A 22,935-nucleotide genomic window follows, 5' to 3' on the forward strand; every position below is an offset into this window, starting at 1 on the left:
ACCGAAGATCAAAAAGCGGCGGGACTATCAGACTACAAAGCGTTGGCTGCGCTTTTACTCCATCCAAGAATTTGGAGATTCATTGAGTCCTGCCGCTCCTCCTTCTCTCTCGGTCGCTGTTTACGAGCGCGAAAACCGCAAAGTCGTCCTCCTTCTTGAAGATGGCGGCCGACAATTTCCATGAAGAAGGCTTTGCAGTCTTTTGGAAATTGGCTTAACTCCAAGAAGGAGGCGGGAAAGACTGTCTTTACCTGCCCTCCCTCCAGACTTTCTGGGGGAGAGGGGTATCTGGTATGAGACAGGCGAAGCAATGGGACTCGCCCTCCCAGCGACTGCAGAGGCAGATTTCTCAACGCTGGTGGACGTGTCAAGGAGACGCTCTCTTTCTTCAGCCAAGACAACTTTGGGGAATGTCTGAAATGGACCATCTCCTCAATAGGGATTGTTCCATGTCTTGGAAGTTTTCAAACTTTCTGGACTGGTCCCTTGGGGTGATGGCCAAGAGGACACAAGACAATGAACAACTGAGCCCCGATATCCTTAATAGTATTTTTGACTTGTATGGATAAAGCGTGCAAGACGGATCGGGAGAAGTGGCCTCCCTTTTCGGGCGGGAATACTTAAGAAGAGAAACTGTATTCAGTTCTTTTCTTACGAAAGCTGTCTCTCGGCACAGAGGTCGTCCCTTCTGTACGCTCCTCTGTCTAACCAGCTTTTCCCTTCTCAGTTAGTGAAAGATATTTCTCACTCACTTACCGAGAAGGCGACACAGGACCTTCTGGTTCAATCAACCAAAAGGCCGAAGACAGCTGTTCCTGCCACGAAGGGGGAGACACGGGTCCCGAAGCCGCCCTTTCGAGGGAGTTCATCTTCGAGATCCTCCTTTAAGAAGAGAGGAGCAGAAAGAAGAGGTAGGGCTTCTGCCTTTAGACCTACCAAGAAAAGCAAATGAACCTCAAGTCCTCCAAACACCAGTAGGCGCCAGACTACTGATTTTGCAGAAGAATGGACGTCGAGAGGGGCGGACAACTGGTCCCTCTCAATTGTGAGGAGAGGATATCTCATCCCCTTCAGGACAGACCTCCCTTGACGTCTATTCCGAGAGAACTGTCGGCGAAGTACGCGGACCCCTGTCAAGAGGAAGATCCTTCTGCAATTAGTAGAACAAATGTTTGGACAAGGAGGCCATAGAATTAGTACCGGATCCCACTCTCAGGGCTTTTACAATCGACTGTTCCTAGTTCCGAAAGCCTCGGGGAGGGTGGAGACCTGCCTGGATGTGAGCGCACTGAACCGATTCGTAGAGAAACAGAAGTTCTCTATGGAAACATCCAAATCGGTGCTAGCGGCTCTGCGTCCAGGAGATTGGATGGCCTCCTTGGATCTACAAGACGCATATTTTCACGTCCCTCTTCATCCGTCATCGAGGAAATATCTACGATTCATGATGCAGGGAAGGGTCTTTTCATTCAGGGCCATGTGCTTCGGCCTGTCTACGGCTCCTCAAAGTGTTCACCCAACCTTATGAGGAACGTAGCACGTGGCTTCATCTGGAGGGGGTGAACATATCCCTCTATCTGGACAACTGGCTAATAAGGGCCAAGTCAAAAGAACAATGTTTGGAGGACTTAGAAACGACGTTGAATCTCGTTCGCTCACTCGGACTGCTCGTGAACCTCGAGAAGTCTCAGATGGTCCCCAGCCAAGACATTGTCCTATCTGGGGCTCGAGGCTTGAGAAAATATCAAACTTCTTAGGGAAAGAACGAAAGCTCAGCGAGGGAATGGTTAAGTCTTCTGGGCACCCTTTTGTCGCTGGAGCAGTTTCTTTCCCTGTAGGGAGGCTCAATCTGAGACCTCTGCAATTTTACCTGCAAAGAATGTGGGACAGAAAGAAAGGGGATCTTTCGGATCAGTTTCCCATTCTTCAAGAAATAAAATTAGACCTGAGGTGGTGGTTAACCCCGCTTCAGAAGAAACGAAGGCATATCCCTTGCGATTCGGAACCCTCTCCTAGTTTTGTTTTCCGACGCCTCGGAAACGGGATGGTGGGGAGCAACTCTAGGAAAGAATGGAAGTGTCAGGAACCTGGGACAGGAGAACAGGTGTCCTGGCATATAAATGTAAAAGAACTTATGGCAGTTCCATCTAGCCTTGAAATACTTTGAGTCGGAGGTCAGAGGCGTGGTAGTCCAGGTAAATTCGGACAATACCACGGCTCTGGCTACATCCGAAAACACTATACAAGATAGCGAGAGACCTCTTGATGATGGGCAGAGGAACGAGGCACTGTATTGCTGACGAGGTTTCGTTTACAAACGGGGACAAAAAAATGTCAAGAAGCAGACAGACTCAGCAGGAAGAACCAGGTCCTTCCAACAGAGTGGACCCTACACTCCGAAGTCTGCCGAAAGCTCTGGTCTCTCTGGGGGAAGCCTTCGATAGACCTGTTCGCCACGTTTCTCTCCAGAAGGATAGAAAACTTTTGCTCCATTGTAGAAGATCCAAGAGCAATAGCGATAGATGCTTTTCTCATGACTGGTCGGGCATAGATGCCTACGCTTTTCCCCCGTTCAAGATTCTGGGGGAAGTGTTAAGAAAGTTCCGTTCCTCGGAGGCGATGAAACTGACTCTAATCGCCCCATATTGGCCCGCTCGAGATTGGTTCACAGAGGTACTGGAATGGACGGTGGGGACTTCCCCCAGATCTCTTCCCATGAGGACAGATCTGCTCAAACAACCCCACTTCGAGAGATATCACGGAAACATCCACGCTCTCTCCCTGACTGCCTTTTCGACTATCGAAAGACTTGTCGAGCGAGAGGCTTTTCGCGCAAAAGCTGCAAGCGCAATTGCCAGAGCCCGCAGGTCCTCTACTCTGCGGGTCTATCAATCGAAGTGGGAAGTCTTCCGTAGATGGTGTAGGTCGAAGAACCTGCCTCCTCTTTCCGATACCTCTGTGACCGAAATTGCTGATTTCCTTATCTTCCCTAGAGAGGAATCACGGTTAGCTGTTTCTACCATAAAAGGTTATAGAAGTATGCTCTCGGCTGTATTTAGAAACAGGGGCCTTAACATAGAAGACAAGGATCTCCATGATTTTGATAAGATCCTTTGGTACTACAAAGTCTAAATCCTTTATCACTCCAAGTTGGAACCTAGATGTGGTCCAGTTTTTCTCTTCGAATACTTTCGAACCACCTGATAAGGCATCCTTTAGGGACCTCTCGAGGAAGTGCATTTTTCTCTTGGACCCTCGCGACGGCCAAGAGGGTCAGTGAGATACATGCATTAGACTCTCGGGTAGGTTTTAGAGGAGATTCTGCTGTTGTCTCTTTCCCAACCTTTGTTTTTGGCCAAGAATGAGAATCCTTCTAAGCCTTGGCCCAGAAGTTTTGAAATCAAGGGGAAGGGCCTCTCTCCCCTTGTGGGTAGAGAAACAGAACGCTCTCTCTGTCCGGTCAGAGCACTGAAGTTTTTATCTGAAGAGAAAGAGTCAACTTCAAGGTTGTAATCAGAGCCTATGGTGCGCGGTACAGAACCCGAAGAGGCAAATGTCGAAGAACGCATTAGCATTCTTCGTAAGAAATGTGATAACGGAGGCTCACATTGAAATGGCCAAGAGGAAACATTTAAGCTGCTTAGGTGGGTTAGAGCACACGAAGTCCGTGCAATTGCAACTTCCCTAGCCTTTAATAAATATGTCAATGAAAGACATATTAGCAGCAACATATTGGAGATGCAACTCGGTATTTTTTGCCTCCCACTACTTAAAAAAGTCAGAGTGACTTATGAAAAGTTTTTGTTTTTCTCTTGGACCTTATGTATCGCGGATACCGTGCTGGGACAGGGAGCTGGTACTGGTCCTTAAATAATATTGTTTTTAACTAAAAGATTGTTTGGTTTCGAGTTTTTTTATGGTCGTTTGAAAGGATGTTGGGGGGATAACTCCTTTCAATCGTAGTACTAACCCCCGGTATTAGGATCAGGTGATCGGGATCGGTGTTATGCTCCTTAATGATGCCATATGGCAAGGTGTTTTGTCATGTAGTGGATAGGACCCCATTGACAAAGATCCTTTGGTTCTGTCGAGTCAGTGGATAAGACCCCATCGACAGACCATCAAGAATTCTTAGCATGAGGTCACTACCTCGCTGAGGCTCTTGAGGCTTGTAAGCTCCTAGCAGTAGCCATGAAGTCTTTCGCCGGACCAGGTAGGGAAACCAGGTTTGCTTAATTTTTGTTACCTACACTGTATGCTTTCCCTGTCATATTCAGTAATTAGCTGTCTATTACCTCCGCCAAAGGCGCCAATCAGCTAAGTATATATCTGCCAGGGAAGTTGAATGTATAAAAATGATATTGTCATGATACAATAAAGTTTTATACATACTTACCTGGCTGATATATACTATTAAATGGCCCACCCAGCCTCCCCTCAGGAGACAGGTGGAAGAGCAAATCTGTTTTAGAAAATGGGATGGTTCCTAGTTCTGCCACCCAGCAGCAGTGGCGGTAGATCACCTGGACCTACCTGTAGCGTGTGCCGCGAAATTCGAATTTCTGTCGGGGACGACGGAGTCTATAGCTAAGTATGTATCATGACAATATCATTTTTAATAGTGGTAAATATCCCATACAAAACAATGCAGTGGAAGTCCTTCACAACACTGTGCTCATCCATCACATTAAAATGCCTGCAAGGCAGTGGAAAAAGCGAAAAAGCTATCATTTGAACAAAATGTGCAAACATTGAAAGTGGTAATGCATTTGAGAGGTGGTAGAAATATGTCAAATTTTCTATGACAATTTGTATTTCTCATAGCTACAAACCTTTGGTCTTAACAATAGTATAATTTCTAGTGCCCAGGTGGTTCCGGTTAGAAAGCAAGGAATATTGTGATAATAGGCAACACATGCATATCTCGGGCCAGGATTGGTCAAGGATAATGCCGCTACGCCAGTCTTTTCTTTGACCGCCTGGGCGAGAGTTGTGTTAACCTTAACCTCTCTTGGCCTTCTCCCGGTTCAATGCCAGTTTCATGTCTTTTAGCGTGTGTGTGTGTGTGTGTGTTTGTTGCCTGGTATTATGGCTGCTTCTGCTCCTTCTCGGCGTCAGTGTGCGCGCCCCGGAGTTCCTGGTTTTCCGTGTTCTCGTTTTTTCGCTTCAGCAGCGAAACACACCAAATTTGGTATTATGGTACGGTAGTGTTGACACTGGCTTCTTCAAGGAGTATTAACCACAAGTTTACACTCAAAATTTCAAGAGTACTTGACAAATGTAGTGTTTTTATTTTGTAAACTTTACTTCACTGGTTAATAAATATATTTTAGATGTGCAGAATCTTCATGGGTGGAATTTACATAAAACAAGCACAATTTTCCAGACCACTTGTCTCTTTTTCAATAAAGCGCATGATTGCGAGTGTGCTTTTATATAAAAATACTCATATCTGTGAAAATGTTTACTTCCCTGCAATTTTTACTTAGGATAGAATAGAAACTCATGTTTTGATGCCTGGGAAAAACTAAACATTTCTTACTTGATGAATAGAGAAAATTGTTTTGATGCCTGGGAAAACCAAAGTATACATATTACTTTCTGACATGCATTTCAGAATATTAGTTGATTGTACCAAACATGTTGAAAATTTCATAAAAATGCACAGCATAGTGCTAGTGAATGTCACAATATACAGTACAGTGTGATTCAAGGAACTGTCAAAATTACTTCTCCACGGTATATTTAGTAAATTATGACTAATTTTACTTTGTATTACAGGCCAGTATCCCAACTGATGATATGGTGTTGTTTCTGACGCTGTCTTTGGGTATCAACATAGTCTTACCGTACCTAGTCGTCTGTATTGTACCTCATTTTCTGATTTCGGTGTATCCACCAAACTTAGCAAACAGAAATCCTCCAAATTTATCAAAAAGAAATTAGGCATTGTACAAGATCATTTATTAAATGCGATTTCTTGATCCTTTGTTGCTTACTACCTTAATTCATTATTCTATCAAATGTAACCAGTTAGATCTATAAGAAAATTGTTTCAGACCACCCAGGAGCAATCTCAACTACCATTGGACTGACTGATCATTAGTAGTAACTACAGTACTTAAAAGTGAGAAAGGATGATTAGTCAGAAACAGCAGTATAGTTCTATGGGTGACCCAAGCATCTTTACTATGCCTGTAGTCATCCATACCATCAGAATGCAAATGGTGGTAATCTTTTAACAGTTGTCCTTCCTTAGCCAATCTTCCTGTGTAAATGTCTTTCCACCCCTCCTAGTTACAAAAAACCCTCTACTTCAAATGTTCTTATACATCTTTCTACCAAAGTTACGACCTTTGCAGCATTATCGCCCAGCCAACTCTTAACTGTTGCTAAAATAACTTTTAAAGGAAATTAGAGATTGACAAAACTGGTTAACAAAATAAAAACAATCTCAAGACATTTTATTAAAAAAAATTAAAAACATCAATATGCCTTTTTCAACCATGCAATCAATTCCATGCACTCAAAGATAACAACTCTCCCAACTACTGTTACAGGGAATGTTATAACTAAACCTCTCAAATTCAAAATTTAACAGAAGGAAAAAATTTTAAGGGAATATTTAATTTTCATACTGCATAGAACTGTTAAACTGGCTTTTTCAGATTCAGTGCTAAAGAGCATGGATAACAGTACTACAAATTTGTACTCCCTTAATGATAATACGGAGAAGTTCCGTACCGAATTCTACTATTTTTTTCCCACAATTAACCCCATAAATAATTCCTGTAAGGAAACAGTAACTTCCAAGTTACTAAATATAAGTATTACTGGCTGCTGGTGGAGAAGAGGGCAATGATTCCTGCAGCCCCAAGGGTACTGAAGACATAATTGTAGGCAGGTGCCAGAGATCTGAAGACCAGGAAGGATCCGACCACAACCAGCATTAAGAACAAAGCGTTGTTGTAGAAGAGGGAGAATGTGGTTGCCTCAGACTCTGCCACTTCATTCTTTTTCCACAAGATCCTATAGATAATGAATAAATTTAATTTTCATTTCAATTACTTTGCTATTTATTTTAAATACAATTTTCATTTCAATTACTTTGCTATTTATTTTGATTTATTTTGAATACAATTTTCATTTCAATTACTTAGCTATTTATTTTATACATGCATTTACTAAGACCAGACAATTATGATTCTTGAGTAATGAATAACTTTACATTCACAAAACACGAATCTTACCTCTCGTCCTTTTCCTTCTTGCTCATGCTCTTGTTGTTCTGAAGCTTCCTCATCACTTCACGAGATACAGCTTCTTCCACTTTTTGAGCAACCTGAAAGAGGAAATTGTCAGATATCTTGACAAACTTAAATCATAAAGGAGAGTAAACCAAATTGGGTTGTTCCTTAGAATTGCCAGACAACCATTGAGCAACTGTAATCTTACAGGACTATGCTGTAAGCCTGCTAAAAAGGAAAAACAAAACAAAACCAGCATTTCAAAATATCAACCTGCAATAAAACAATAAATATACCCATACTATCAATATAAATGGTAAATAGTTTCAGGGCATTTAGCATCACTTACTTGAATCTCCCAAAAGCATCTAGTATGTAGCTCAACATACTCTTGATATCAACACTAACCCAGCAACAATAGAACTTTCCAACAAAATTTTAATTGCAGTAATAGAAAAATTACTAACACGATTTTGGAAACAAACAAATAAAAGTATTTAAGAAAATAATTTTACTGGAAAATTTTGTCAATACAGAGTAGTAAAAGTATGGTGAAAATCATTGTCAATTCAATGGTATACCTAAAATGTGGATGATTATACATAATAAAATTGAAGAACTATGGGTGTTGAGCTTTGGATGTGTCACAAACCAGAAACAATTAGAAAAAACTTGAGAGAATCAAGAGAAAATCACAGAGAACAAATTAACAACTTCAAACTTTGTGGCATTTTACCAAAGTTTACAGGGGAACCCTTGAACAAGGTGGGGTGGAAGTGATCACCATATAATCATCAGGCAACAAAATATCTAATGAGCAGTGGCTCATGCAAATGCCAAGAAATGTTTATTTTTTCCAGTGGCTTTGTTATACAGGAGTTAGCGTACATAAGAGACTATGTATGGTACTTGAACGTGTGGCTGCCAAGCAATTTAAGGATGACCTTATGCCCTTCTTGCAAAGTGCAGCCTTCTTCCTATGATTCTGACGATACAGAGACAAGGAAGCATGACTTATGCATCTACTTCAACCTCTCATTAATATGGGTTTCTCAGCCTCACATTCTCACATGGGGACAAAGTCAAAGACCATATCCCCAAAGGGACATGATCAGAAACTACCCAGGAGCTACATTATGAGCAGTATTATATCTATAAGCAGTGTACTAATACTAAGCCTTGGCGTATTCCACAAAGGAATACAGACATCTCTGAATGTCAAGAGAAGGTCACCTTGCCCTTAGCAACTCCTTCTCCAAAGGATGTCTTGGAGTACAGCAAAGGCTGGTGAGAAAGTGACTGAAGAAGCAGCAGTGGAGACAACGGGAACCAACATCACATCACCAATAGCCTATGCACACGGAAAGCCATCTGCTTGTCGTCCGTTCTTCATAAACCCTCCTTGGACCAAGCAACAGAAACAGCAGACACTAAGGCAGGCATAGATCATGTGGGGAGTTGATACTGGCAGCATATTGCCCTCAAATGACAACTGACAAAACTTTAGTCATTTTCCTCTCCAATCCATACGATCTCCATTCCACAAGTGAATATAAAAGACATTTGATGCCATTCAAGTGCTGTAAACTTCTGACCTCCACAAGCCAAACACACAGAATGGGGGTCAACCGTCACTTGCATCATAAACCTAGCACACACTCAAGTTTCTCCAAGGACATCACTGCCTATCATTCATTCTATCCAAGCTGAAATCATTAACCATTCAAGCAAGGAAATAAGTGGAAAAATTCCAACAGCATGATGCAAGATGCTTAAAACACATCTCCACACCTATGTGGCCAGAAGAAGCAACCATGCTCACTCGACAAGGGAGTGAGCCCCTACTCCTCACTCGACTAAAACTTCAACTTTCTAGTTCCCAAGTTTCAATTATTATATCAGCTTTTGCTTAAGGTATTACTTACATAAAAGATGAAGGCCTTATAATCTTTTACATACAAGAGTAAAATACAATTTGTCTGAATATCAGATGTATGTTAAATATATATGATAGTGAAAATATTTACACAAAATCAGACCTATAAGATGAAAATTACCCATAAATGTGCCTTTAATAATTATGAACAATTAAAGTAGCAGTTCGCAAAAAAAAAAGTCGATAAAGACAATTTCAGAATAGTATATACCCACCAAAAAAAGGAATTTTTTCAAGATTCTCACCTTATGCTTCAAGACAAACTTGGTGTTCATGTATGCCATAGCAACTAAATATGTAGCAATTGCAGTTACAAGTACGAAGAGGACAGCAGATGACAGAGGTTCCATCATATGTATGCGCCAATACAGCCCTGAGGGAGAATTTCATTAGGGTCGTTAACGAAGCTTTTGAGAGACTGCATGCACTGGTAGTAAACAAATATTAATAACTATTGTAATGTATTCATGCTAGAAATGAAATTAGCAAAATCCATCAATTAAAATTTAATAAAAAGCTGCTTAAGATAAACAATCAGAAAGCCCCAATTAAAAAAAAAATTTTTACTTTCAAATTCTATACATCTGTGCACCTATTCTGTATATAGGTAATGTATGTACAGTGTACTATTGTGGTTTAAGAAAATAAAATACATACAGTGTATTGTGTTTTAGGAATAAATAAGAGAACACAAGATAGCATAAAGGCAAATTGGAAAAGAAATTGCAATAATAGAGGAGATGGAGATACTGTAATGATTTTATAACATACTGTACTAAATAGGCATGAAGAGTAGAGTAACCAACTTACAAACATTTCAACATAAAATAACAGTCTAGAACGCAACTACTTTGTATGAAGGGTGGTGTCTGCATACTGGAGATGACTGTCTCCATGGAAGTGTTAATTGATTTCTCTAGTTGTCCTTTGGATAACTTCATTCAACTGGAACATTATAAAATGCAGTTTATTTACCACTATTACTAGCACTACTGCAACCCTAAAGCAGCTCGGTAAAAGGAAAAAAATATCGTGTAAAGAATAACCCATAGCTACCTAGTCAAGCTCGAAGCCTAAGCCTACCCTAAATAATAATAATAATAATAAAAAGGTCTTCCCCCTTCAGCTTGGTTAAGTCAGAGGGCAAGGTCAGATTAGGTTAGGTTAGGGTCCAATTATGTTGCCTCTAGCCTGTTTTTCTCCTTATTAGTAATTCCCCACCCAAAGCCCTGCATTCCCTTGTTGGAGAAAGTTCTAAGGTAGACCAAAGGTAAATTACAGTCGACCCCTATAAAATAAAGGTAAATTCTTATTGGGGTAAAGCATCACTATGGGAGCCCTTGCACGGACTAATGAGCCACTTTTTCACTCGAAATTTAATCAGTGAAACAAAAATACAATTCAATATTTAACCATATTATTCAAAAGACTGAAGTTTCGTCAACAAAATGAGATACAGGTTCCCTGGCTTATGACAGGTTCGGCTCACAGCGTTCCGAGGTTACAACGCTTTTCAATTATATTCATCAGAAATTATTTCCAGGGTTACGACACATGTTCCAGGGTTACGCCGTTTACCATGCCAATCTAGCGTTAGAAATTGGATTCCAAAAATGCAAAATAATTAATATTTGAAGTTTTTTTATGAAAAATGCAATAAACATGCAGTTTACATAGTTTTAAATACAGCCAAAGCATTAAAAGTAAGGTTTTCTTAGGATTTTTGATGATTTTCCGGCTTACAACTATTTTCTGCTTACGACGTGTCTCAATAACGGAACCCCTGTCGTAAGCCGGGGACTGCCCTGTATATGAAACCGCCATACGAACTAAAATAAGCATGCGAAGTCTTCATACAATATGTTTTCAAGGCAATTTTGAAATCCAATATGGCGGCTATCGTCAGGCTGGCCGGTCTAATCACGGACAATCCACCATCTTTCCTAGCCTTCCAAGCACTCATTTGAACAATGTTAGCACATATATGTAACGTTTATTGATCTTACTCAAGATTGCAGTTGTAAGCAGCACAATAAAACAACATTTTGTTGCCTATATTAGTGAAAGTATGAAACTTTTTATTCCCGGGGCCATGGTTTGAACTGAATTTATTTTTACCTTGTAATCGGTGGTTTTATCCTTACTGCCATCACAAATGAAACTCCACAGTGCTTATTTGATTGTAATTATACACATTATTGGTCTTAATTAACTCCAAATTGCACTTGAACCACGTTGCTGTTCCTGGTTCCTAAGCGCTCAGTCCATAAACACAGTTACGAGCAGCAGACGACAACACTGGTATTTCTACAGAAGCAATCCGCGGTGGCTTAGACTATGGCAATTGACTGATTCCTATGTTATTTGAGTTACTGTACAAGATTTAAAAGTAATATCCATTCGGGCGGCTGTAACTAAGCAGTAATTGACCTTTGAAAGTGACATAATAGCCGCACCAAACTCAAAGGTATATTAAAGTTTAGTTCCAACCAAACGAAAAAAATATTCCTTACAACCCTTGTAAAGCAACTAAAATAACATAGAAAATGTCAATTGCCATAGTCTAAGTCACCGAAGAACGGTCCTATAGGAAGGTACCAAGTATTCGTTACGGTGAAGGAAATGTAAACACAGCCGCCATGTTTAAATTCCCCAACCACCACGGAGCCATATGTTCACTAAGGGGGGGGGTAACGCACAGGGGGTGGGCAGGGTAAGGTGGAAGGTACGAGTTGTCTTAGCAGCACCCCACTGAATAGTAACATACCTTGACGCAACTTTCGGCGAAAGCCTAACACTCACTTTCCTAAAACATAATAATTAAGAATAATGTTTGGACTTACCTTAAAGGGGTGGAGGGTACAAAGCAGCAACTGCTTTTAAAGAATGCGTGGAGGCGGGTCTTGGGTTCCTCAAAATGCAGCTTGAAATAAGCAACAGCCAAGTACCCGACGAAGTTATACATTCTCCTCCCGTATCTTGGAGTCGACTGAATGGGGGCAAAAGACCTGCTATCTCAGGAGGCCGTGGTCCTGGCAAAAACCGATTAGTCGATCATAATTACCTGAGTAAAAGGCAGAAAAATCTTTAACTCATGTAACAATTGTTACATGAAGTTGGCAAAGATTTCTTGGTAAGGGGCTGGGGCGAGCGTGAAGTAGATGCAGCAGTGGATGTCATGGCGGCAGATTCAACAGTGTTGGAGTTCTACAGTTAGGAGGTGGCAGGAGGCCAGACCGTAGAAAACAGGGTAGGAGAGGTGGGGTCAGTGTTGCCAAAGTGCGGAGAAACGACCAAAAGTGCGGAGAAGATTCGAGGGGAAGTCATTGAATTCAGAGCTGAGGTCTGCACTCCTCACGTGTGCGGCGCTGTAGGTCCGCATATATATATATTTATGCTTTTAAAACTTTTTTTCATCAATGAAAAATGATTGAAATTATATGATATTTTTGAAAGTACTAATATTTTTGAAAAATTAACCATTTTCACTAGTCTCGAGTGTTCACGCGCCAATATCAAATTCGATCATGCGATTGTCAATTAAGAACTGATTTTGACAACAGCATATGACGTAACCCAAACGTGATGTTTTAAAATGCATTCATTCTTTAGGTCCAGCAATCTTCAATTTGCGTTTGTAATTTCATATATATATGTATATATATATATATATATATATATATATATATATATATATATATATAGTATATATATATATATATAATATACATATAGTTTAGTAAAATTTAATTAATTTGTGAATTAATCTCAGGGTGAAGGCTGACTTACATTATTGTAAACTTAGTCATGTTTAATGAGTTTTTATTTTATTTATTTATTTACTTATTTATTTTGAGAAAACAACTGCAAATATGCATTAGTTGAAGTGATTTAACTGATTATAACCGAATAAGTTTCGATATAAGTATGCTAGGAAGTGGAAATTAACACTACACATCCCGGTGCGGAGCTATAATTTCTCGGTGATGTGCGGACTTGCGGTAACCCTGGGTGGAGTAGTAAAAATGCTTTGATGCTATTGGTTGAGGCAGGGTGGGGCTGAGGTAAATGAACCAGCACTTAACAAGATAAGTTGGCAATGTTAAGGGTAATAAAAGTAAATGGGTAGTTAAGGAACTAAATGTAAATGTGGGAAGGATTCAAAATATGAAATAATACAAATACATATATAACGGGAGGCCCAGGAGGGGGTGGGATTTAAGTCCTGGGTGTATGTGTAATAGGGCCATAGTGGTTTTAATAAATACAAAGACCAAATTAAACATAGGTTAGCATATAACATAACTAATTAAACTTGTAGGGGATGTTGCCTGACCAGGGTGGGGTGGGCCTCTGTAACCCCCCTTAAAGAACCAAACCAAACCTAACATAACCTAACCTAGCAGGGGATGTAACCTTACCTAGTAGGAAACTTAACCTAGTAGGCAATGTTGCCTGACCAGGGGGGCTTTGCCCCCTGTACCCCCCCTTAAAGGCCTAACCTAACCTAGTAAGGAATGTAACCTAACCTAACCTAACCTAGTAGGGAATATTGCCTGACCAGGGGGCTTCGCCCCCCATAACCCCCCTTAAAGGCCTAACCTAACCTAGTAAGGAATGTAACCTATCCTAACCTAACCTAGTAGGGAACATTGCCTGACCAGGGGGGCTCCGCCCCCCCGTACTCCACCTTAAAGGCCTAACCTAACCTAGTAAGGAACGTAACCTAACCTAACCTAGTAGGGAAATACTAGGCCTAACCTAACCAAGTAAGGAATGTAACCTAACCAACCTAACCTAACCTAACCTAGTAGGGAATATTGCCTGACCAGGGGGGCTTGGCCCCCCCGTACCCCCCCTTAAAGGCCTAACCTAACCTAGTAAGGAATGTAACCTAACCTAACCTAGTAGGGAATATTGCCTGACCAGGGGGGCTTTGCCCCCCCCTACCCCCCCTTAAAGACCTAACCTAACCTAGTAAGGAATGTAACCTAACCTAGTAGGGAACATTGCCTGACCAGGGGGGCTTCGTACCCCCCCTTAAAGGCCTAACCTAACCTAGTCAGGAACGTAACCTAACCTAACCTAGTAGAGAAATACTAGGCCTAACGTAACCTAGTAAGGAATGTAACCTAACCAACCTAACCTAGTAGGGAACATTGCCTGACCAGGGGGGCTCCGCCCCCCCGTACCCCACCTTAAAGGCCTAACCTAACCTAGTAAGGAACGTAACCTAACCTAACCTAGTAGGGAAATACTAGGCCTAACCTAACCAAGTAAGGAATGTAACCTAACCAAGTAGGGAATATTGCCTGACCAGGGGGGCTTCGCCCCCCCCGTACCCCCCCTTAAAGGCCTAACCTAACCTAGTAAGGAATGTAACCTAACCAACCTAACCTAACCTGGTAGGGAATATTGCCTGACCAGGGGGGCTTCGCCCCCCCGTACCCCCCTTAAAGGCCTAACCTAACCTAGTAAGGAATGTAACCTAACCTAGTAGGGAACATTGCCTGACCAGGGGGGCTTCGTACCCCCCCTTAAAGGCCTAACCTAACCTAGTCAGGAACGTAACCTAACCTAACCTAGTAGGGAAATACTAGGCCTACGTAACCATAGTAGGAATGTAACCTAAAGAAACCAACCTAACCTAACCTAGTAGGAATATTGCCTGACCAGGGGGGCTTCGCCCTCCCCGTACCCCCCCTTAAAGGCCTAACCTAACCTAGTAAGGAATGTAACCTAACCAACCTAACCTAACCTAGTAGGGAATATTGCCTGACCAGGGGGGCTTTGCCCCCCGTACCCCCCCTTAAAGGCCTAACCTAACCTAGTAAGGAATGTACCTAACAACCTAACCTAACCTAGTAGGGAATATTGCCTGACCATGGGGGCTTCGCCCCCCAACCGTACCCCCCCTTAAAGGCCTAACCTAACTAGTAAGGAATGTAACCTAACCAACCTAACGTAGTAGGTAACCAAGTAGGGAATGTAACCTAACCAACCACCCCCCCCCCCCCCCCCGGTATCCACCCTTGAAGAACTAACCAACCTAGCCTAACCGGGTAACCCCCTTCAAGGAAGTAAAACTAGTAGGTAAACCAACATATAACAAACTAAAACCTAAGGGTATGTTGCCTAACTGGGGGAGGGGATTCGGCCCCCACCAGTAGTAAAATGACATATAAACCTAACTGTGATGGGTGTGGAAGTGTTGTAAAATGTTAAAAGTAACCATACATAACTGCATAATAGTAAGAAAAGTGGAAGGAGGTGTAAATTGTAATAATAAAACCGAATAACATAACTGCAATAATAGTTAAGAAAAGTGGAAGGAGGTGATAAATTGAATGTTGAAAACTGTATAAGGTAATATATTTAAATGTAGGTTTTATAATAATAATGGCAAACTATATATTTATATGTTATATATTTAAATGTGGGTTTTATAATAATAATGGCAAACTTTAATCTAGGTATTGGTATCGGTGAGAAAAGCAAAACAGTTATTTCAAAACAGTTATTATACAAATACTATGGAAAAAGGAAAAGGAATAAAAACTAGAATTCACATAACATGTTTAATAAACAAATTAGGTAAATGCTTTTATGTAACTCAACGTATGGTTACCAGCCAGGGTTCCCAGATGGCACCACTACCACCAGCCAAAGTCTAACCATGAAACCAGCCAAAATCCCGCCAAATGGAAATCCAAACCAACCCAAATAACCGGCAAATATATGTGCGTTATATTTATCTTTATAAATGCATATTTTTTATCATATATATGCTTGTATAGCGGCATCATAGTTTTAGTTAGATAATATAAACTAATATAAGATTACAGGAAAAAAAACGAGAATGAATTGAAATTTTGAAATGAGGCTCGTTCTCTGAGAATCCGGCAGCCTGTTTTGTGGTCATCTGGTGTGTGTGTGATTTTTATTTTAATTCCATCTACATATTTTGCTTAAATGTTACCAAGTTTTTACTGAAAACCTATTGAAATTCCCCAGATTTTCCTGAAAACCTTCAAAAATTCCCAATCTGGGGAGAGATTCCTCAAACGTGGGATCAGTGTGTAGCTCAAATTTGAAAACCAGCCAAAATACCACTAACCAGCCAAAGTGAATTTTTACCCACCAAATTAGGAAAAAAAGCCAAATTTGGTGAGAAACTGCCAAATCTGGGAACCCTGTTACCACCCAATCCTTCACTCAGTCCGGTAGCAATGTAGGGGTCATACTGTAACGTGTTTGGCTAAATACATATATCCCTCCCGTAAACCCCCATTTTTTTCCTCACTAAGAAGTCTGAGTTTAGGCCAAAAGCTCCCTTACAGTTAGCGCATGGGCAGTAGCATTAGCGCATGCGTAGTAGGATTCAGTGTTGTGGTAGTAGTGTAGTGGTAGACGAATATGGATGTGGAACTTCTCCACTATCGCTAGTTTTGTTATTTCTTATTTCCGCCTGTATTTCGTGTTTTTAAAAGTGATAAATGTGGGAAATACCACAATAACACGGCAAAATCTCCCCCAACCCCCTGGTTTCTCCCACCCAAAACCCCGGTTCCCACTGGGGTCCCCCCTTACCGTAGGATAGAGTGGGTTTTGTCCCCACCCAAAACCCCGGTTCCCAATGGGAATCCCCCTTACACCGTAGGATTATAGTTCAAAAATAAATTAGAGTCGTACCGAATAAATATTACTTCAAATTCTTGTTCAGGAGGTAAAACTGCATAGAAAAACCGCACTGCCATACTCTGGGCCGCCGCGGATAGGTACACTAGATCTACCGACAACACTTTATGGGGTGCAAAGCTTTATTCCCTTAATCTAGCCTCCTGTGGGGGCAAGCCAGCCTCAATGGGTGCCGGTCCCAAGCCCGGATAAATAGGGAGGGTTGGTGTCAGGAAGGGCATCCGACTGTAAAACCCACGCCAAAACCAATGGAATGAGTCGTGATATTGATGAGAATAGGGCTAGGGCGTACTCCGTAAAAACGACGCACAGACACATCGCCCTAACTCTGTGCAAGGCGAGGGCTACTGCAATCATGAGGCGTGTTGCCAGCTAAAGAAAAAGCCGAGCTCTAAATGTGATCAGAATAGGCCAGCCTTTTTTTTTTTTTTTTGTTCCCCCCCCAAATTTTTTTAAAAGTTTGGGTACATATGACAGGAAGAGGAAGAGAGTTGGCAGAGTTAATGAGGATAAAGAGAGTGGATATTTTGTGTGTGCAGGAAACTCGATGGAAGGGTAATAAAGCTAAAGAACTGGGGGATGGCTACAAGTTAATCTATAGTGGAGCAAATGAGCAGGGTAGGAATGGCGTTGGAGTAGTGTTGTCGGGGGAAATGAAGAATGCAGTGACGGAAGTGAGTAGAAAGAATGACCGCATTATGAGGAGTGAAGATATGTTATGGAGGGGAAACAATGACATCATTAGCGCTTATGCTCCACAAGTGGGCTGCACAGAGGAGAAAAGAGCTGTTTTTGGAACGAAATGAGTGACGGTAACAAGCAACGAACTGGAGCAGCCAGGAGGACTGTAGTGGGGGCAGACTTTAATGGACATGTCGGAAATGAAAAGGATGTAATTGAACGTGTGCTATGGAGGACATGGGATTGGGGAGAGAAACCCAGAAGGAGAGAGTATAGTAGACTTTTGCCGTCCGTCCTTTGATATGGCAATAGTGAACACAATTCTTCAAAAAGAAGAGGGAGCACTTGATAACATACAGGAGTGGCGGTAGATGCACACAAATAGATTACCTCCTTTACAATAGATCAAGGCTGGTGGAAGTTAGGAATTGTAAAGTTATAAAACCCAGGTGACCACGTGGCCCCCCAACATAGGCTCCTTTGTATGGATTTAAAGATGAAAAGAGAAAAGAAAACGAAAACGAATGGGTAAAGAAAATCAAGTGGTATAAATTGTTAGGGAGGGATAATGATAAGAAGAGAGAGTTCAGGAGAAGAGTGCTGGGAGAGGTTGATCTGGGAATTGAAGATGTGGGGGGAAATGGCGGTGGAGGCATAATGCATTCAGTGATTAGAAGACATGGAAAGGAGATACTAGGGAAACATCTGGAATAGTATGGGAGGAAAAGGAGAGCTGGTGGTGGGAAGAAGAGGTGGGGGAAGTGGTGAAAGGTAAAAGGGAGGCAAAGAAGAGATTTGAAGAGTCCACAGCTGCAGGACAGAGAAAGATTAAGAGAAAGAAACAAAGAAGTAAAAAAGGGTGGTAGCTCAAGCTAAGGCAAGGACATATGAAGAGGTTTATAATGAACTGAAACCAAGGAAGGGTTGAGTAAGATGCTCAAACTGTCAAAAGTAAGAAATAAAAGAACAAAGGACATCACCCATATTAAGCAAATGAAGATAGGAATGGTACTGTCGTAAAAAAGGAAGAAGACATCCTGAAAAGATGGAAAGAGTATTTCGAACAACTGCTAAATGAAGAAAATGAAAGACTTGTAAGAGAGGATGGACAAGTAAACATGGGAATGGTAATGGGGATATCTAGGGATGAAGTGATACGAGCCTTAAAAAGAATGAGAAATGGGAAGGCAACAGGACCTGACTTACTCCCAGTCGAAGTTTGGAAAGCCTTAGGAGAGGAAGGGGTAGACATCTTGTATGATCTGATGGTAAAAATATTCGAACAGGAAAAGATACCAGAAGAATGGCGGGAAAGCATATTGATACCTATATTTAAAGGTAAAGGTGATGTCCAGGAATGCAGTAATTATAGAGGTATAAAACTAATGTCTCACACGAAGATTTTGGAAAGAATCATAGATAGCAGGCTGAGAGAGGAAGTTAGAATAGGGAAGGAACAGTTAGGATTTATGAAGGGAAGCGGGACAACGGATGGAATATTTTGCATAAGGCAGCTAATGGAGAAATTCAGAGAAAAACGAGACCTGCATTAAAAAAAAACATTAAAATAAAAACCATGTCAAGCTTAACATTACAATAACCTAACAAATGTCAACTGCATATAACATTCTTGGAAGAAGTGGAGGCATATGGTATTTTCCTAGTGGAAAAAGTGGATGCATATGGTATTTTCTTACTTCTGTCATCAATTGGTATTCATAGACCTTGAAAAGGCCTATGACAGAGTGCCAAGGCAAGAAATATGGAGATGTTTGAGGGAGAAGATGGTGCCGGAAAAGTATGTCAGAATTATTCAGGAGATGTACAGGAATGTGTATACTAGAGTGAGGAGTAGTGTTGGTGAGACGGATGGATTTGAGATAGGAGTTGGATTACACCAGGGTTCAGCACTTAGCCCATTCATCTTCAACATCGTGATGGATGTAATGACCAGGGATGTTAGAGAAGCAGTGCCATGGTGCATATTATACGCGGATGACATTGTGTTGTGTTCAGAGGGGAAGGAGGAGTTGGAGGGGAGGTTGGAGAGGTGGAGAGCAGCACTTGAGGAGAGAGGAATGAGAATAAGCAATCAAAAACTGAATATATGTGTTCTAGTATTACTGAGGACGGTGGAAGTAGCATAAGATTGGGTGGGGAAGAAATAAAGAAAGTACAGAAGTTCAAGTACTTAGGGTCCGTATTGGAGGATAGTGGAAGCATGGACCAAGAGGTGAGACACCGAATTCAGGCAGGATGGAATAATTGGAGGTCTGCATCAGGGGTACTCTCGTTGGACAAGAAGGTCCCTCTGAATGAAAGGAAAGTTCCATAGGACGGTGGTCAGACCAGCAATGTTATATGGAACAGAAACGGCAAGTATGAGGAAAACAGAGGAGAAGAAGATGGATGTAGCAGAAATGAGAATGTTGAGATGGATGTCGGGAGTAACAAGGGAAGATAGGATTAGAAATGAGTATATAAGAGGATCAACAAAGGTAGCTGAAATATCGAAGAAAATACAGGAAGGAAGGCTTCGATGGTATGGACACCTGTTACGAAGGGAGGAACGTCATGTTGGAAGACATACGATGGAAATGGAAGTGCAGGGTAGAAGGAAGAAGGGAAGACCAAGAAAGAGATGGCGTGATTGTGTAAGGGAAGATATGGAATTGAAAGGTATAAATGAGAACGAGGCACAAGACAGAAATCGATGGAGACGACTCATTCGTAATGGCGACCCCATATAAAAATGGGTTTAAGCTAGGAAGAAGAAGAAAGCTTTATTCCCTTAATTGTTTACTTTACTTATTATTTAGTTTAACTTTACTTTGTTACTTCAAAATATTTATTTAATTCAAGTCTATATCCCTTTTTTTCAACCAAATTACCGTGAAAAACTACAGATATTTCTAAAGTAGATACAATCCAATGTTTCTTACCTTGTCGTACATCTGGCTGCCGAAAACCATTGCGGAGCAGATGACGGATAGTGGATTATAATTTTTTTTTCTTTTTACTAGCACTTTTCATTATGTCTATATTAGTATTTTGATTTTTTTAATAACTGTATGCCAGAAATAAATGTAAACTTCAATGTTTGCATGCTAAGAATGGCAAAATCATCGTTGCCACATTAGTGGAGCTTCACACATACGCCGATGCATTATTATAAACTGTTTCCATGAATTCTAGTTGTCATATAATGCAATAATGATAAAATTGCTTTAATATTTAGTATGTATATATTCTTTCAATACATAGGCTAATTTCACCAATTTCCACGTTTTGTGTAAGTCTTATAAGTCTTATACCCAGTTTGGAGGGTGAACACGTACCAATTGGCAACAGAGAGAGAGAGAAGGGAAGGTGATGGAAGGAAGGACAGGGGTGGCGGTGGAGGGGGGGGGAGAGGGTAGGGGTTTTTTTTACTCCTGCGTTCGTATCCATTTCTGCATAATGGAGTTTTTATCTCTTGGTACAAGGACAAGTGTCGTTATTCTTTACGATTAGTGATTCACGATACCCTTATAAATTACAGCACTAGGTGTAATACACTACAGCAAAATCTCGTTCTGATAAGAGTGTTCGTTACAGAAATATTGCCAAAAAACTTGCTTGCACAGTCTCTGAAACCCATAGTAGACATGCTGCTTAGTTGTCAATCAAGTTTTTTGTAATCAAGTATTTTTTACAAGCTAGCTATTGTATAAATTTGCATTTTTCTCTATCAAAACATATGCTCCTCAATGCTACTTTCCTCTTTTTACGACTTTCTGGCCATTGCAAATTCGGCCCCATTAATTTATGGTGCGAAAACAGAAATTGGCCAAGGGCCCGAAAGCGATTGCATCACACTACGGCGGTAATCCGGCAGTAAAACCTCACCACATATACAAAAAGTAAATAATAAAGATATATATGCGCATTACGATTATAACAATTACATACATGAACATCTGATAACAATCTGTATGAATAACTGGTAAACTGTTCTGCAAGAAAGTCGAGTATATATATATATAGCAATTCATTTACAATAGGTACGAAAGTCAAGATGTCATGACGTCATAATAAAGGACTTACTAATATTTTCAAATGTAAAATATTGATGTCTTACTATTTATCTAAATAATTATCTAATGCACGCTTCGTCGTCGTCTTCTACCAAAACAGTAGTTTCCTTAAAAACGTTGAGGCCAGGGACCGTTTTCCGATTGTTGTGATAAAAGTGCCCCCAGCCTCTAAGGGTACAAGTGGTATGCGGATTTATCACAGGAAATGGGAAGTTTGTTGACACAAGCGACTCCGCAAACATCGAGATGGTGTCAATCTTCTAAGATTTAATCGTAAGTAAAAATTTCGAAAGCGTTTTAGTGAAGTTTGCACTGCGTTGGCCACCCTTTTCATTAGTCTCTGCTTAAAGCTTTAAATTTGGCCATTTCTAACTTTGGAGAAAATACTTATAGGCTATACTTCTCTCACCAACAACAACTCCCGACTGACGACCATCTCCGGTGTCTTGACGCGTTATAAGTACTTTTTTGGAGGGTGTCCAGCCGTGACCGTCGGTGTTGGGCCAGTCCATGCGGTTCTTTACCCTAACCTATCGTTAAGAACGAAGGTCTGTTCACATACGAACAACTTAAATTATGACATTATTTTGCACTTTGGGAGAAAACTCTTATTTCAAGAGGAAAGTGGAGGTCTCAAGGTGTTATTTCCACGACCGATGGCTCGTGACTGGTGTCCATCTCCGGTGTCAGGACGCGTTAAAGTACTTTATCTGGAAGGTGGGTCAACGAGCGACCAAGACTGGCCCAGGTGGTCCACTCGTTTCCTCTAATATAGATCTACCAAGGTTAATCTGAGCAATAATGGCGCATTAACTACAATTTCCCAGGACGATATTTACCAGAGGCCAACCTTAAAGAAGAACAGGAAGTCATTATTAATAAAATACAAAAATAATGCAATGGCTTCGCCTGTCTACCTAAAATACTCACATATCGGTATGGCAGAGACGATCAAAGCGTTGAAGTGGAAGATAATTAAACTCTTTTTGGACACATTGCGACTGAAATCTTGCAAGAGCAACTCCTCTTCCTTCGTGAGCTTGGTCTTATTAGTCATTTTCGTTGTATGGAGAGGTTTTGTGTGAAAGTCTTTAACAACGACCTGGTCGGCTGTCACTGAGCGTCTGACACCGGCTGAAAGGGAAAACAAACGAGGTTCCAAGTATATTAGAAAGTCAAAATGACCCAACTTTATGTTTTACTTACCATTCTTATTTAGTTTATTCTAACTGCATATATTTAAAAATTATCCATAAGCATATTTATGATAATCAAAATACCGCATTTGTGTAAAAAC

General features: G+C 40.9%; 2 protein-coding genes across 3 annotated transcripts in view; one reads left to right on the forward strand and one right to left on the reverse strand.

Annotated features, from left to right (window-relative positions):
- Positions 1-5,984, forward strand: part of LOC135205004 (glucose-6-phosphatase catalytic subunit 1-like) — a 43,049-nt gene extending 37,065 nt beyond the window's left edge. For both annotated transcript variants that reach the window (XM_064235239.1, XM_064235245.1), the window contains one exon: positions 5,782-5,984. In XM_064235239.1, coding sequence (XP_064091309.1) covers positions 5,782-5,946 — 165 coding nt within the window. In that variant the 3' untranslated portion in view covers positions 5,947-5,984. The remainder of the gene's footprint in view (positions 1-5,781) is intronic.
- A 694-nt stretch (positions 5,985-6,678) lies between these two features.
- On the reverse strand, positions 6,679-22,790 carry LOC135205013 (translocon-associated protein subunit gamma-like). Its single transcript, XM_064235259.1, has 4 exons — positions 22,569-22,790; positions 9,429-9,556; positions 7,251-7,342; positions 6,679-7,029 (listed from the first exon to the last, which is right to left on the reverse strand). The coding sequence occupies exons 1-4, from the start codon at positions 22,693-22,695 to the stop codon at positions 6,831-6,833; spliced, it is 546 nt and encodes a 181-aa protein (XP_064091329.1). The 5' UTR covers positions 22,696-22,790; the 3' UTR covers positions 6,679-6,830.
- Positions 22,791-22,935: the final 145 nt, after the last annotated feature.

The sequence above is a fragment of the Macrobrachium nipponense genome, chromosome 24 (genome assembly GCF_015104395.2).
Source record: "Macrobrachium nipponense isolate FS-2020 chromosome 24, ASM1510439v2, whole genome shotgun sequence".
Lineage (NCBI taxonomy): Eukaryota > Metazoa > Arthropoda > Malacostraca > Decapoda > Palaemonidae > Macrobrachium > Macrobrachium nipponense.

Excerpts from the sequence above, each read along its gene's own strand:
- LOC135205013 (XM_064235259.1), bottom strand. The coding sequence starts at position 22,695 with ATGACTAATAAGACCAAGCTCACGAAGGAAGAGGAGTTGCTCTTGCAA. Across the intron at positions 9,557-22,568 it reads CGTCTCTGCCATACCGATAT|GGCTGTATTGGCGCATACAT; the intron begins GTGAGTATTTTA and ends ATTCTCCCTCAG. Across the intron at positions 7,030-7,250 it reads AAGAAGGAAAAGGACGAGAG|GATCTTGTGGAAAAAGAATG; the intron begins GTAAGATTCGTG and ends CATTATCTATAG.